Source organism: Staurois parvus, unplaced genomic scaffold, assembly GCF_062004578.1.
Source record: "Staurois parvus isolate SC_StPar_1 unplaced genomic scaffold, SC_StPar_1.0 ptg000254l, whole genome shotgun sequence".
NCBI lineage: Eukaryota > Metazoa > Chordata > Amphibia > Anura > Ranidae > Staurois > Staurois parvus.
In genome coordinates, this window is record NW_028318050.1 from 240,345 (window position 1) to 257,161 (window position 16,817).

Here is a 16,817-nt window from a genome sequence, read left to right on the forward strand (position 1 = left end):
ATGAGAAATCAAACAGAACTGAATGAATTCTTTCTCTCTGGATTGTCTGACCTTCCGACTCTTCATCTGCCCTTCTTTTTGTTTTTCCTTCTCATCTACCTTCTGACATTGATCTGGAATTTGCTGATCATTGTCCTCATAGTCACCAGCTCTCACCTCCATGTTCCTATGTATTTCTTCCTGGGGAACCTGGCCAGTTTGGACCTTTGTTATTCCTCATTAACCGTCCCACGAATGTTATTTGACCTTCACACCAAGAGAAGAAACATTTCCATTACAGCTTGTATAACCCAAGTCTTTTTCTTCGTTTCCTTTGCCACTTGTGAGATTCTTCTGTTGACTGTCATGTCCTACGATCGGTATACTGCCATTTGTCAGCCATTACATTACATACAGATCATGCGTTGGAAAGTGTGTGTCCAGTTGATGTCCATTGTGTGGTGTCTCAGCTTTACCTCCTCTTTGGTTCACACACTTTATGCCATCAAATTAACATTTTGTGGATCACATATTATAGAGAGCTTCTTCTGTGACCTTCCCCAATTGTTTCGGATCTCCTGCAGTGACATCTTCATCAACATTCTGCTCATCTTTCTCTTGGGTGGCTTCATTGCAGTTGGGTCTCTAATACTGACCATCTTTTCCTACGTCTATATATTCAAAACTGTTCTTAAAATTCAAGCTCAGGGAAAAAGGAGTAAAGTCTTCTCTACTTGTACCCCTCACCTGACAGTGGTCTTCATATATTATGGATCGCTTATGTTTAATTATTTTGGCTTAAGTCCCGATCGTCATATTTCTGGGAACAAAATGGCGTCCGTCTTTTACACGGCGATCGCTCCTCTCCTCAATCCTCTCATTTACAGTCTGAGAAACCAGGATTTTAAAAAATCATTTCAAAGTGTTTTAAAGAAGAACTTCCTACCAAAATAGAGATATAGAAAGATACCGAAGTAACTTTTTATGACCTGTATACACTCACCGGCCACTTTATTAAGTACACCTTGCTAGTGGCATTACACCACCACCAGTGGCCTGAACCGTGGATACAAGGCAGGATGGATCCATGCCAAATTCTGACCCTACTATCTGAATGTGGCAGCTGAACCAGCCTGCCCATTTTCCTCTAACGTCTGACATCGACAAGGCATTTTTCTCCACACAACTACCGCTCACTGGATATTTTCTCTTTTTTGGACCATTCTCTGTAAACCCTAGCTAGATCCTTTGTTTTTGAAATACTCAGACCAGCCTGTCTGGCACCAACAACCATGCCACATTAAAAGTCATTTAAATTCCTTCTCTTCCGCATTCTGATGCTCGGTTTGAACTTCAGCAAGTCGTCTTCACCACGTCTAGATGCCGAAATGCATTTAGTTGCTGCCATGTGATTGGCTGATTAGAAATTTGTGTTACTGAGCAATTGAACAGGTGGATCTAATAAAGCGGTCGATGAGTGTAGAACCTCCATTGTTTTGCTGTTTATTTTAATGTACATCTCTAATAAGAACCTTTTTTAAAATTTTAGATAGAGAAAGGATTCGTTTAAACTTCTTATCATGTTTTTGTTGTGTCTTTTGGGGAAGATTTTCCTACATTTCCAGGCTTACACATACAACAGGATTGTGAGTGAAAATCTCTCCAGGGAGAGCAGAAATCCTCTTGAAGGCTAGGTTCACACCTATGCAGTTTGCATTTGACCTGTTTCTGCATTGCATGTTGCATTTTTATCCCTGCATTTTTGTGGGGGGGTTTTTTGTTGCTAGGCAGAAACATAAAAAAAGCATCAATAACGTGGCAAAAATGCATAAAACATACAGCAAATACGCACTACATGCTTTTCTGCAGGGCTTCCATTAAAGTCTATAGAACTAAAAACGCAATTTTTTGCGTTCAAAAAAGTCCCTGACCTTTTCCAAAAAATGCAGCGGGTGAAAAAGCGGTGATGTGAATCTGTCCCATAGGAAATCATGTTAAACGCTAAGGTATGAACCTGGGGTTAGACAGTTGTCATTGGAAAAGGTGTTTTCGTGTGAAGATTTATTTTGCCTCCTGTTCTAGTGATAATGTTTAGCAGAACTAATAGAGAGGGTGAATCTACCAAGTAGGCAAACAGACAGCAATTAAGTCGTAAACAAAAATGGAAATTCTAGGAGATAAATTATCAAATGAGTATTTTAAAGATGTGGGCTGATGCCTTAAAATATATGTTGATCTGATTACTTCATTACTGTGAGACAGATCAGAAAATCTATTGCACAGCCTTGTCTGGGAGTCACATGGACTATTCCCCAGCTTCCTACTTAGGGCCTATTTAGATGGTGGACTAATTTACAGATTTTTGTAGATGGTGGACTATTTTCACAGATTTTTGTAGATGGTGGACTATTTTCACAAATTGTTTAGATGGTGGACTATTTTCACAGAGTTTTTAGATGGTGGACTATTTTATAGATTTTTGTACATGATGGACTATTTTTACAGATTTTTGCAGATGGTGGACTATTTTATAGATTTTTGTACATGATGGACTATTTTTACAGATTTTTGTAGATGGTGGACTATTTTATAGATATTTGTAGATGGTGGACTATTTTACAGATTTTTGTAGATGGTGGACTATTTTACAGATTTTTGTAGATGGTGGACTATTTTATAGATTTGTGTAGATGGTGGACTATTTTACAGATCTTTGTAGATGGTGGACTATTTTCACAGATATTTTTTTAGATGGTGGACTATTTTACAGATTTGTGTAGATGGTGGACTATTTTACAGATCTTTGTAGATGGTGGACTATTTTCACAGATATTTTTTTAGATGGTGGACTATTTTACAGATTTTTGCAGATGGTGGACTATTTTACAGATTTTTGCAGATGGTGGACTATTTTTACAGATTTTTGTAGATGGTGGACTATTTTACAGATTTGTGTAGATGGTGGACTATTTTACAGATTTGTGTAGATGGTGGACTATTTTACAGATCTTTGTAGATGGTGGACTATTTTCACAAATTTATTTCACTCTCTCCATTGGGTATTAGGATATTGGCATGTGGACAACAATTCTACCCATGATGATGATATCGGGCATGTATATCTGACGCTAGTGCAACTATGGATGGCGTCACATGGTGAGACTCTATCACCTATCACTTTATCTATTATGTGCTTATTTTAATATATCAATACAAATCTAAATTGCATAAATATTCATAACTAAGATTAAGCACATGCAAAACAGCATCTGGGAATTGTATCTCCTGTCTTTGTATCTGTTGCGGACAACTGATTCTTTATCTATGTCCACACAAACTATTTGCTATGTATTACCACTTGCCAAGGAATATTTGACAATTTCCACTCTCTCTGCTTGTGCCACCAGAATCCTTACCAGCAATATTCATAACAGTCATAAATATACCTTTAGTGCTGATTGACACGTGTGCAGCATCATGTACCTGGTGAAGACTGGAATGTTATGGAGGCCTCTCTTGCACCTTTTGCCCAACACTCCTGAAGGTGGAGACAGAGAGTATGAGGGAAAAAGAGTGGCATGAGTGCTGGAGTAGTTGGCTGGTGGTGTCCACTCTGTAGGTGGGTAGAGCTGGTAGTCGCAGTCTTTGGAATAGAGTGCAGGAGCAACTTGGCACCAGAGCAGAAGATGCAGCAAGACCAGAAGACAGGCAGCATACTGCAGTGACCAGACAGGGAGGAGCCGAGTCAGCAGGCAGAACAAGTCCAAGAGGCAGGCCAAGGTCAGTAACAGCCGGGCACCACAGTACCGAAACAGTAGGCAAAGGCGGGTCCAGTAAACAAGCCAGGGTCAGAGTAACCAGGTGAACAGAGTTTAAGCAGGAGCCGAAGTGAAGTCCAAAGGCAAGCCGGGTCATACACAGGTAAACAGGTACAGCGGATCAGGTCACAGGAACAAGCTGAAGACCATTGATCAACTGCTCATAATGACAGACCAGTTTAAATTTTCATAAGTCTTCACTGGTTCTCTGGTGCTAGAAATTTGGTTTCTCTTACATGTGGTGAAGCTCAGGTTTTTCACAGCTAACTGACACAGTAGTTGTTCACTGGTTCAGGTCAGGTTTACATCAGATTCAGGACAAGATCAGCTTAAGATTTTATCCTGTTCACACATGTCAGGTTTAGAAATTGTTTCAAAACCCTGTAATCCGCACCGGAACTGGACTGCACTGCTCAGAAATCGGACATGCTTTTTTTTTAAACCACACTGAACCTGCACTCAATCTGAACCGGCAGTGCACCGTACATATGTGAACAAGCACCATAGGAAGCAATGTTATTTCACGTGTCATGCAGATTGGATGTGGTTCAAACCGCATCTAATCTGCATGTATGTGAACGGGCACTCAGTGCTGATTCACACGTGCAGTGCGGATTGAAGCTCAGGTTTCACTACTAATTGATACAGTAGTTGTTTAGAGGTTCGCATCAGGTTTACATCAGGATCTTGTCAGGATTTCATCCTGTTCACAACTGATGGCATGTGCGACGTAGAAACAGTTCCCATAGAAGTCAATAGCCTGTAATCTGCACCTGAACTGGACCGCACTGCTCAGAATTCGGACATGGCACTTTTTCAATCTGCACTGCCAGTGCACCAGACTTATGTGAACAGGCACCATAGGAAGCAATGTTATTTCACATGTCATGAGGATTGGATGTGGTTCAAACCACATCCAATCCACAAATATACGAACCTGCACTTAAACTATAATATGGTGTCCTGTTTGAGACTAGAGATCATATTTAAGTACCCGGGTGGGTTTGGTGAACTTTACAAACCTTCGGGAGCAGAATTTAAACCCCATTGAAGTCAATGAGAGTTGAATGTTAAAAGCCAGTGTCGGACATTTTTTATAGTAAGAGACAATTGATTGTCAAACAAATGGATCTGAGCACTGCCTTGGGATACATGTACCAAAGAAAAATAAATTCTGCTTGGCAGCAATCGGTAATTTTAATACTGCGAATTGCACAAAACAAAAATTCTAAATTCCTGAAAAAAATTATTGAAATTTTTAAAAAATGACATCCCCGGCTGCTTTACTCCTGTTTGCAAACAATTGACCGGGGATTCTTTTCGACAATAAGAGACTTTTATCTTAGAAAAAAAATGTGAGGTTCCCTAAAAATCCATGTCAGATCCTTATTTCCAAGGGTAAGTTGTGGGAACCCCCTAGGTTGCATGTTGATGACCCTGACCAAGTGAGGGAATCTTGAAGGTCCCTTTAACCACCTCAAAACCAGGCACTTTTACCCTCTTCCTGCCCAGACCAAGTTAAGTTTTCAGTGCTGTCACACTTTGATTTACAATTACTCAAGCATGCAACACTGTACCCAAATGACATGTTTTGAGACTGATAGAGCTTTCTTTTCATAGTATTTAATCACCACTGGGATTTTTTGCTAAATAAATAAAAAAAAATCTAAAATTGTGAAAAAAATGTGTTTTCTTAGTTACTGCCATAAAACTTTGCAATTAGCTAATTGTTCTTCAGAAATGTAGGCCAAAATGTATACTGCTACTTTTCTTTGGTAAAAATACACCAATCAGTATATAATTAGAGATGAGCGAATCGAACTTGGCGAAGTGGAATTCGTTTCGAATATTAGGAAAAATTTGATTCGCACCGAATCCGAATATTAGCAAACTTCGGATGCGCGAATCGAATTTTTCCCGATCGGCCGATTTTCATCCCTTCTACAGCCGGCAAAAAGTGTCCCTGCAGAGAGCTCCGCTATTTCTGACAGTTCTCTGACAGTTCCTTCACATTTACAGCGGTTGAAACATTGTATCTATTTGTTTTCATTTAGGATACAGATGTTTTTATTCGGAAACAAATAGATACAATGTTTCAACCGCTGTAAATGTGAAGGAACTGTCAGAGAACTGTCAGAAATAGCGGAGCTCTCTGCAGATACACTTTTTGCTGTACTGGAATTCCTCTTCTTTTCATTCTTCTTCTTCTTTTCATTCTTCTTCTTCTTCTTCTTCTTTTCATTCTTCTTCTTCTTTTTATTCTTCTTCTTCTTCTTTTCATTCTTCTTTTCATTCTTCTTCTTCTTCTTTTCATTCTTCTTCTTTTCATTCTTCTTTTCATTCTTCTTCTTCTTCTTTTCATTCTTCTTTTCATTCTTCTTCTTCTTCTTTTCATTCTTCTTCTCATTCTTCTTTTCATTCTTCTTCTTCTTCTTTTCATTCTTCTTCTTCTTCTTCTTCTTCCTTCTTTCATTCTTCTTCTTCTTTTCATTCTTCTTCTTTTCATTCTTCTTCTTCTTTTCATTCTTCTTTTCATTCTTCTTCTTCTTCTTTTCATTCTTCTTCTTCTTCTTTTCATTCTTCTTCTTCTTCTTTTTTTCATTCTTCTTTTCATTCTTCTTCTTCTTTTCATTCTTCTTCTTCTTCTTTTCATTCTTCTTCTTCTTCTTTTCATTCTTCTTTTCATTCTTCTCATTCTTCTTTTCATTCTTCTTTTCATTCTTCTTCTCATTCTTCTTTTCATTCTTCTTCTTTTCATTCTTCTTCTTCTTCTTTTCATTCTTCTTTTCATTCTTCTTCTTCTTCTTTTCATTCTTCTTCTTCTTCTTTTCATTCTTCTTCTTCTTCTTTTCATTCTTCTTTTCATTCTTCTTCTTCTTCTTTTCATTCTTCTTCTTCTTCTTTTCATTCTTCTTTTCATTCTTCTTCTTCTTCTTTTCATTCTTCTTCTTTTCATTCTTCTTTTCATTCTTCTCATTCTTCTTTCTGTTCTTCTTTTCATTCTTCTTCTCATTCTTCTTTTCATTCTTCTTCTTCTTCTTTTCATTCTTCTTCTTTTCATTCTTCTTTTCATTCTTCTTCTTCTTCTTTTCATTCTTCTTCTTCTTCTTCGTCGTGCCCCGTGACTGCCCAAATGAGTGAAGTGTGCGGTGATTCTAAGATCGACGGCACTCATCTGCATGTCATACTGACTGACAGTATTATTTCTCTTCCCCAGCAGACTCCAAGGGCATTTAAATTAAAGGTACAGTGTTCTGCACTAATATAAAGGCTCTCTGAAGCCTAGAAACCCTTTAAATAAGTTAAATTCGCAGCGAATAAATTTGCATCGAATCGAATTTCTGCCGCAAATTCGGCGAATCAGCCGAATCGAATTTTTGAATAATTCGCTCATCTCTATGTATAATCTTTAGTGTGTGTGAAAATTATAGAGTCTAAAAACTATTGTAAATATATTTGAAAACTAATCAATCAAAATGTACTGACAGCCTATGTCATTTCTTCAGGCTCTAAAATGCCAGGACAGTACAAATACCCCCCAAATTTGCCCATAGGATTTAGTAAGAGGCATGGTACATTTTTTGAGGTTTTAATTGTTTTCCATAATTCTTTGGAAAATTATTAAATTAAATATTTTCTCCACAAAACTGTCATTTATTTTATTGTCAAGTTATTTCTCACTCAAGGCATAGACACACTTGCAATTACACTCCAAATCAAATTCTGCTAGTCCTCCTAATTAGGGGGATATACCAATAGAGGGGCCCAAAAATCTAAGAAGCATCATTTGGGCTTTTAAGAAGAATAAAGTACACATAGATTATGCATCTAACTTCCTGACTACCTATAACATTTCTGAAGGCCCTAGAGCACCAGGACAATGGAAGCACCCACAAATTACTACATTTTGGGAAAAAAAGCACCCCAAAGTATTTTCTATGAGACATAATGAGTCCCCAACATCCAAGGAGCACCTTCAGGTTTTCTAGGGGCACACATTACACATCTTTTGGAGGCCCTGGAGCACCAGTACAGTAGAAAAACCCACAAAATTACAACATGTTGGAAAGAAAACACCCCAACATATTTTCTAAGAGACATAGTAAATAAATTGGCCAGGGTCATACATCAGCAGACAGAAATCTCAGGCTTCTAAAGAAATAAGTCCTCCTGCGCTCTTATGTAAATGAATAAGATTTAGTGTTGATAACAAAAAAGCAGCTCACTTCCAATCCTGCATCATGTTATTATATATGTGATTAAGGCTTCTAAAGGCTTCTTCCCACCCAAAGCTCCTCAAAGCCTCTGTACTCCAAACCCTAATCCAGGAATTACAAACCCAAAATCTTAGTTTTCTCCATTTGGAAAAACTACTCTGAAGCCCCCCTAAGAAGCATCATTTGGGCTTTCAAGAAGAATAAGTTACATATAGATTATGCATCTAACTTCCTGACTACCTATAACATTTCTGAAGGCCCTAGAGCACCAGGACAATGGAAGCCCCCACAAATGACCACATTTTGGAAAAATAGCACCCCAAAGTATTTTCTATGAGACATAATGAGTCCTTTGAACATATCTTTTTTTTCCACAAGTTTTTGGAAAATGTGGAAAGAAATACGAAAACATATTTTATAAAACAAAGTTGTAAATTTTTAAGATATTTCTAACACACAGCATGGAAATACCAATGAATACAACTCAAAATACATTCTGATACTCCTCTTGAGTATGGCAATACCACATGTGTGAGACTTTTTCATCCTAGCCACATACAGAGGCCCAACATCCAAGGAGCACCTTCAGGTAGAGGCACACATTACACATCTAATTTCTTGACTACCTATCACATTTTGGAGGCCCTGGAGCACCAGTACAGTAGAAAAACCCATAAAATTACAACATTTTGGAAAGAAAACACCCCAACATATTTTCTAAGAGATGTAGTAAATAAAATGGCCAGGGTCAGACATCAGCAAACAGAAATCTCAGGCTTCTAAAGGCTTCTTCCCACCCAAAGCTCCTCAAAGCCTCTGGACTCCAAACCCTAATCCAGGGATTACAAAACCCAAAATCTTAGTTTTCTTCATTTGGAAAAACTACTCTGAAGCCCCTCACATATATGAGACCCCTGCGTTGTCTAGAATCCCACTATTACAGTGGCAGGGCAAAAGATCTGTCCAGGAAGCAGGTACAAAATGGTCTATTAACAGGCCAAGGTCATTTATAGGTGGAAGGCAGAGGCTTGGTCAATTAGGGTCAGTGTCAGGGAAGGCTTGCCCATAATGCAGGTGAAAGTTTGCGGCACACAAATATAATTATGCGCAGACTAGCAAATGGCCAAACAGATGTGCATGGACTTGAGCATAGGTGTGTACCTGTCACTAATGCTGACGCCAGATGGGCTATTTAAATGGGTTGCAGTATTATCCCATTCCTGTTTGGTCTGCAGCTTCTGTGTGTATATCCTGATTCCTATGTTTGATCGCTTATCTTGACCCTGCTTGCTCCTGACCTCTTGTCTGCTACCTGCCCTCACCTTGGCTTGTTCTCCAGGTTCCACCTCTGCCCCCTGCTTCTGCCTGATCTACCTCCACCATTACTGACATTTGGCTTGTGACCTGACATCTCTTCTGCCTGACGTCTATGCCTGATCTGCCCACCTGTTACTGACCCGGCTTGTCTGACCCTGGACACTACTCTGCTATGCCACCGCCTGCTGCCAGCCACCTGCTACCAGCCTTCTCTGCTGTGACATCAACTTACATCTGCTCTACTCTAGTCATCCACCAACTACTTCTGCACAGACTACCAGACTGACCAGGAACTCATTTCCCACCGTGCTCTCGTGGTTGCTGTTCAATCTTCAGTAGCCCTTGAGCTGGAGCTGTACGAAAGATTATCTTCTGTACGTTGGGCTCACTACCAGGTATATGACAGTCAGTTCAGGCAGCAAACAGAGGCATGGTCAATTAACAGTCTAGGCAGCAGACAGAGGCATGGTCAATCAACCTGTCTGGAGGTATTCCCAAGTGTAGCTCGGCGTAAAGTTTCAGCACCACAAGCGGTAACTCCGAGCTACACAAGGAATACCATGCAGCGTTGCTCCGGGATCTCTTCTGCACTTACCTTGTCCTGCGCTCCCGCAATGTCCCCCCTGCAGTGTCCCTGGCGATGTCCACTGGGCCGATGCCGGCATCTGTCTTCCGGGTTCTGTTCCCTGTGACGTCGGGAAGTACGGGGGACAGAACTGGCGGGAAATTTGAAAATTTTAAAAGTGACATTCACTAAATTCACTAAAATCACATAGTATAACATTCCTGTATCAAACCATTTCACATATATTTTGTCCCGAGTGCTTTGTCCGGCGCCCTGCCTGCATTTTTATTGTTCTTTCTGCCTGAAAACTGAGAAACATCCATGGCGTCCAAAAAGCGTCCCTTTAGGTCAGACGCGGTTTTAGACCAGCTAGAGAACAGCGATAGTAAATCAGAACCACTTGCAGAATTGAGTGATAATGATTGGTGGGGGAAATTCCTCATCAGACACTGAAAACGATTCTGCGACTGAGCTCAGCGATGTGCAAACTTGGCGCTCTATTTCACATTTCAGTGTTTTTGGTTTGATTATATTATTGAATTAAATGTATTATTATTATATTATTATTTTTATGATTATTTGTTATATTATAATTTGTGATTTTGTGTTTCAAACGTTATCATACCCGGGATGTTTACTAGACTCTTGTTCAGAGAGATTTAAGTGAATTATTCTAAAGAATTACAGGCCTACGATAAAAAACAACAAATTTCCATGCAAAAAAATGTACCACTTTGACTTCAAAAATTTTGACATAATCAGACCACCAGGGAGGTCAATGGAAGTTGCTGCCAAGTTGGATCCTCATCTATATTGATGTAATTTTAATCTGACATTAGCATCACAGTAGTACTCAAGTTGTATGAAAGTCACATCAAGAAAATACTCAAGTTGCATCAAACCTTCAGCAAATCACCAGGATGTTGCCTGGCAAAGTCACACCATAAGTCATGTGACTTTCAAGTTGTAGCAGTGTGAACCAAACCTAAATCATGAGTGAAACAAAAGTTTAAAAAATCAATTGGTGAGGAATGTTCTGTGTTGGCCCAGACACCTGGCAGTGAGGTAAAAGGGGGGATGCTAGATGATCCTGAATTAGTGGGCAGCCATACTGGGTTTGCAAGTGCCTCTGGGAGCGTGGTATGGGCCCAAAACCTTTGTGACTGAGGCCAACTAGTATCTGGATTTTCATGCAGGGGTACTGCGATGCTGATGCATTCCATTTCACTATCGCTGGTGGTTGCCTGTTCTTCTCCTTAATGCCTCATCCTTTTTTTGTGGACACCTTTTCCCATTTTACTGCACTGCAAGTCTTTTCCCTTTGCATGTTGCTTACCTGTGGGGATTGCTGGAGCTCTTTACTGGGCATCTAATGGAAGATCTGTGGAGGCCAGGCGGCTGTGCGATCTTGAGTGCTTGATGACCATATTTTCATTGAAGGACATACTTTGGCTTCACATGCACTTGCGGTGGACGTTTGTTTGATGGGCTTCTTGTTTACATCTGGCGAAAAACTATTATTGATGAATTTCCCCGTTTTGATTAACAGAGGCTTGTTTTCTGTGTGAACATTTGGGAAGATTGACTTTTTCTCTTTGATTGCATTTTACATTAAGTGGGTTTTGAGACCATTTTCTTTCAACATGGACACTTTGTGATTGTATATTGTTGTATTTAATGATCTTATATACTTTTTATGTATATGTAATTTAGTACTGCACACCATTTACACATAAATAAAGTGTCACTATGTAAAGTTGAGAAAAAAATAAAATAAAAATACATAAAAAAATTAAAATTGAAAAGAAAGCAGTGTGATACACTAAAATTCACTTGGCACTGCTCCTTGGCAGAGCTGACATTACACTAGATTTTCCATACAGGCAAGGGTCAACCTAACATTAAAAATTGGGGAAGCATTTACCTATCCCTAAAATAAAACATGAACTGATAAAACAAAACACAGTCAATTTATTTATTTTTTTTTAGTAAGGGATCAATTAATTCAACTGATGCTTTGTTTTCTCCTGGTAATTCATTTTCCTAAAGAGTTGTGTTTTAGATTAATCCCAGATGAATAGAGATCCATCGTACACTCCTGTGCATGTGTAGATTAATCCCAGATGATTGCAGATCCATCGTACACTCCTGTGCATGTGTAGATTAATCCCAGATGATTGCAGATCCATCATACACTCTTGCAATATAAATATTAGTATGTGGGGCATATTAAACCATTATATCCAATATTTACACCAGCCTGGGTATTTAGTATTTGTTTCACAGGTACTCTTGGTCCCAAATATTATTATTATTATTTATAAAAACACAGCTCAGAATGATTAATATAATAACATAATATAATATAATATATCCTGTTTTTTGAGAGTTTGTTTACATGTACAGATTTATATTTTTACTAATATAAAACTCTTTTCTAACACTCTAAACCATATGATCATATCCATTATTTTGTGTTGTTTCAGCTTTAGGTAATATGTCTTTTAAATTCTGGGCAGGTAAAGGAACACATTTTATATCAGGTCACAATTGATAAATGATATGTCACTGTCACTCTTTACAATTTGTATGCTAATTTTTATTTTAATTGATACAAATATAAATTCATAGTCTGTTGAATGACTTGTTTTTTATATACATACTCATAGCTCATTGAACCATGAATAGACTGTTTTCTTAATTATTGTGTGATGATGAACAGTTGATACATTTATTGATGATAACACTTTCTTACACTAATTTAGCTTTTTGTCATATGAATTGTTTATATGATTAAAATACATAACTAATTGTTTCCACCTGCTAAACTTTGTGTTTGTATCCATAGATTTACATTGAGGGCTCATGCACACCGGGGGTTTTTGCAGCCACTTTTTGTTGTGTCAGGTTGTTTCTTTTTTTTATGACTGCTTCCAAACAGCCCTCTATGAAGCTTTAATAAGACTATAAGACCTATAAGACTTTTAGAAGCTTTTAGTAGCAGTAGCGTTTACCAGACGGAAAAACCCCCACGGTCAGTAAGTCCAGGAGCGGCAGCATTTGGGCCGAAAAACCGCTTGACACGACTACACGAGTCTAAATATGCCCAAACGTGTCTAAACACTAGGCCAGAGGCGCTTGAGCATTAGTTCATTTCAATGGCCAGAATAAATTATCATTCTGGCCAATTAAATGAATTACACTGTTCAACAGGTAAAAAGTTTTGGGCATAAAATTAGCTAATCTTACATAATTTTGGGGTGCTGAAAACGAAAATGACCCTAAAAAATGTTGATTGGCTCTAGTTTCCATGATATATTCACCCATCTAATGACGTAAGCCATTCAAAATTATGATGCAACTTCAGCTGCATATTGCGCAATTGATACTGGTGACCAATAGAAAATTGCATGTATACTGAGATGATGCAATATTAGCCTTTAATTGCATCACTTCACTGCATAAAAGCTGCAGTATCTGTAGCTGATTGTAGTTCGTCTTTACATTTCGTTTTATGCTTATATAGGCTACTCAGTAATGCCTCGAACTTGTGTGAATAAAGCAGATAATTTCTGCTATATCTGCGGTGAAATAACTTTTATCTCACAAAAAAGGAGGATAACAGGAATGATTAAGAAAGCCTACAACTTGTATTTTGGCTGCAAGATAGGAGACCAGGACAAGAGCTGGGCACCACATATATGCTGCAATTCTTGTGGGACGGCACTGGAGCAATGGTTGAATGGAAAAAAGGCATCTATGCCTTTCGCTGTGCCAATGATTTGGAGAGAGCCAACAGATCATGTTAGTAATTGTTACTTTTGTATGGTGCCTCCAATTGTAAAAGGTGCTAAATAAGAAGAAAAAGTTATCTGTGCACTATCCAAATATTCCATCGGCAATACGTCCAGTTCCTCATGGAGAGGGGCTACCAATTCCTAAAGCACCAGAATCCTTTGTGGTTGAGTCAAGTGAGGAAGAACCTGAAGCGTGTAGTCACGTGCAGTTGTAAGAGATAGCCCTTTCCTCGAATACAAGAGAAAAGCCAAGAGAAGCAAAACCGACACAAACTGAAGACAAAACTAGTGAGAATCCTAAGTATTAAAATGATTCAACTTAGCTTATGGCTATAATTTTTCTTGGTAATCCTATGCAATATATTCTGCCATTTAGGCTTTGTTATGTAGTCAATATCACTTGCTTTATATTTGTGGAAAGACATCTATCTATATAATTATTGTGCATTATGTAGTCATTACGCCTATAGTAGAAAACTTTCCGTTTACAGAAAAACTAGAGCCAATTGACAAATTTCATTGTTATATTTGAACTCAGAATGTGAAATTCATTATGAAATGGATCCTTTTGTTTCCAAAACTGGCAAAAAATAAAAATTTGTTGAACAGTGTTAACGCCCCAGAGCTCGATGCTTGTAAACATGCCTAAACTCTCGTAAAAACTCTTTTCCAAGCATCAAGCTTTTTTTCTACAAAATGCTGCTGCCAGGAGGACATATTCTAGAAGATTTTTTTAACTTCCTGTGTGTATGAGGCCTTATAGGAAAAAGTAATACCTTAGCCTTGATTTATATTTTTATTAATTTTATTAATTTATCTTTTTTTTCTTTTCTTACATACAAAAACCTTTATATATACAGCACCTTAGAACACAATTCTCAGCTAATCCACCTCCCTACCCAACACCCTTAAAACAAAAGAGAAAAAAAAAGGAAAAAGGAATTAGATTTAAACTTCATTTTACTTCTCCCCCTGGTACACATCTCTACTATCTATTACCTCTTTAAGAAATCTTCCTTTGCTCTTCTCACTCTTTCTGACCACCATCAACTCCATATATGTTTGGGTTTTTTTTTTTAACTTAAACCACCCTTCCCATATCTTTGATCATTTTTCCATCAAATATCCACTTAAGTGATATCGTTTTCTCATGGTTCAAATACAGTCCACCCTCCTTAGCCAATTGACCATTGAAAGAATCTCTTGCAAGCCCCAAAGCTTTGGAATACGTCCTTTGGATGCATTTAATAAATGGAGAATTAAATGTTTTCCTATACCAGGGGTAGGCAACCTGCGGCTCTCCAGCTGTTGCAGGACTACAAGTTCCATCATGCCTCTGCAAGTCATAGCTGTAACTGTCAGTTTTGTAATGTTGCAATGCCTCATGGGAAATGTAGTTCCACAACAGCTAGAGAGCCGCAGGTTGCCTACCCCTGTCCTATACTGTCCTATTGAACTAGCTGTACCGTGGAACAAACACATCCATGGATCCCTAGATACTTCAGTGCCAGAAATGTCCTTGATTTATAAAGCTGCACATTGTGCTAAATGGTGATTAACACATTTTAAAATATTGGTGGTTAGGTAATTTTAGCATGCTTTATATGTGAACCCTAACAATGAATGTTTCTGATTTGTATCCTTTTGGTCTGGTAAGTATAACATTGAAAGTATTTTGTTATAGCTGGCTGTCTATACATTGACAAGTGCAAAAAGTGCAAAAAAAAAACATGCAAGAAATATTATGAACTGATAACTTTCTGTGATATCTGCCTGCGTTGCAGTGTTATCAGTGACATTGTTTTCAGTAACCTCTGAGACCAACAGAAGCCCCCATCTCTGTGTTATGGAGATGAGGAAGAGAAGGTTTCTGTAGATCTGTCCTGTTTCTGTTGTTCTGTTACAGAAAGTTCAGTGAGCATTACCACCCTAGGACAGTGAGTAGATTTACTAAAACTGGAGCACAGAATCTGGTGCAGTTGTGCATGGCAGCCAATCAGCTTTTAACTTCAATTAAGCTTTGGCAATAAAACCTGGAAGCTGATTGGTTTCTATGAAAAGTTGTGCCAGATTTTGCACTTTCCAGTTTTAAGGAATAAACCCTGATGTGTTAATGGCAGGATCACCAGGAAAAATCACACTGAATAAGAGCCTGAAAAAGAAAATAATCTAAAAAAAAAACCCCAAGAAAAAAGAAAAGGGGTAAACTCAATGAACCACTTAGTCTTTTTTTCTTTTTTTCATTAAATTTCTTTCTCTGTAATGAAGAAAGAAAATATACTAATCCCTCAGACTGAACAATTTTAGAGTATTTTAGACAAAATAGCTGTTACCAAATTTGGCTTTCCTTTTATATGGGCTGGGCTGTCTGAGTAATGACACAAAGTCATAGTTTTTGTTTGTGATGCCATAGGAAAAAATCTTTTTCAGTCCAATTATTGATGTCCAATCTAAATTAAGTTGGGTACACACTATAAAACAATGGACAAACATTTCCATATGAGGAACAATCGTACAATATTCTGGATTTTTTGCCAATTCAGACCTTCCAAATGAAAAGTTCTGAAGGGACAAACTCCAATTTTTTTTCTTGTACGTGAACAGAACTAACAATTTTCATTTAATGTGTACTGTTTTCACACAAGAAAAATCTGATACAGAAGACTTTCACATGATCGGAAATTATAAACAACATTATAATCTACATACAACATTTCTATGTCGAGCAAAAAAAGCCTTGTTCGAGAATTTTTACACAGTTAGTACCACCGTCGAGTGCAACATGCTGCAAACAATCGAGGAAAACCAAATGATTGCTTGTCTGATTTTCTTATAGTGTGTACCCGGCGTTACATGTGGCCTAATATATATTGCAGAAACTTTGATGATTCCATATTTGAGAATTTTAGTAAATAATTTGAAAAACTCACATTGCTAACAGTAACAAGAATCTTTCTGATACTTTTGTAATATTGCAGAATTTTTGAGCCTTCATTTGGAAACAATTCCGTATTCTGTCTGAATTAAAATAAAGTCATCCTGTTATTTGTACAAAAAAAAAAAATTACAACTATTTCATATATATCTTAATTTTCTTGCTTTAAAAGCAAATAAAATAGTTGTA

At 37.9% G+C, this 16,817-nt stretch overlaps 1 protein-coding gene across 1 annotated transcript; it reads left to right on the top strand.

Moving 5' to 3' along the window:
• On the top strand, positions 1 to 1,527 carry LOC149459545 (olfactory receptor 5AR1-like). The gene has a single exon (XM_089680974.1). It carries the CDS (start codon positions 1 to 3, stop codon positions 931 to 933), a length of 933 nt encoding a protein of 310 aa, XP_089537100.1. The 3' UTR covers positions 934 to 1,527.
• Positions 1,528 to 16,817: the final 15,290 nt, after the last annotated feature.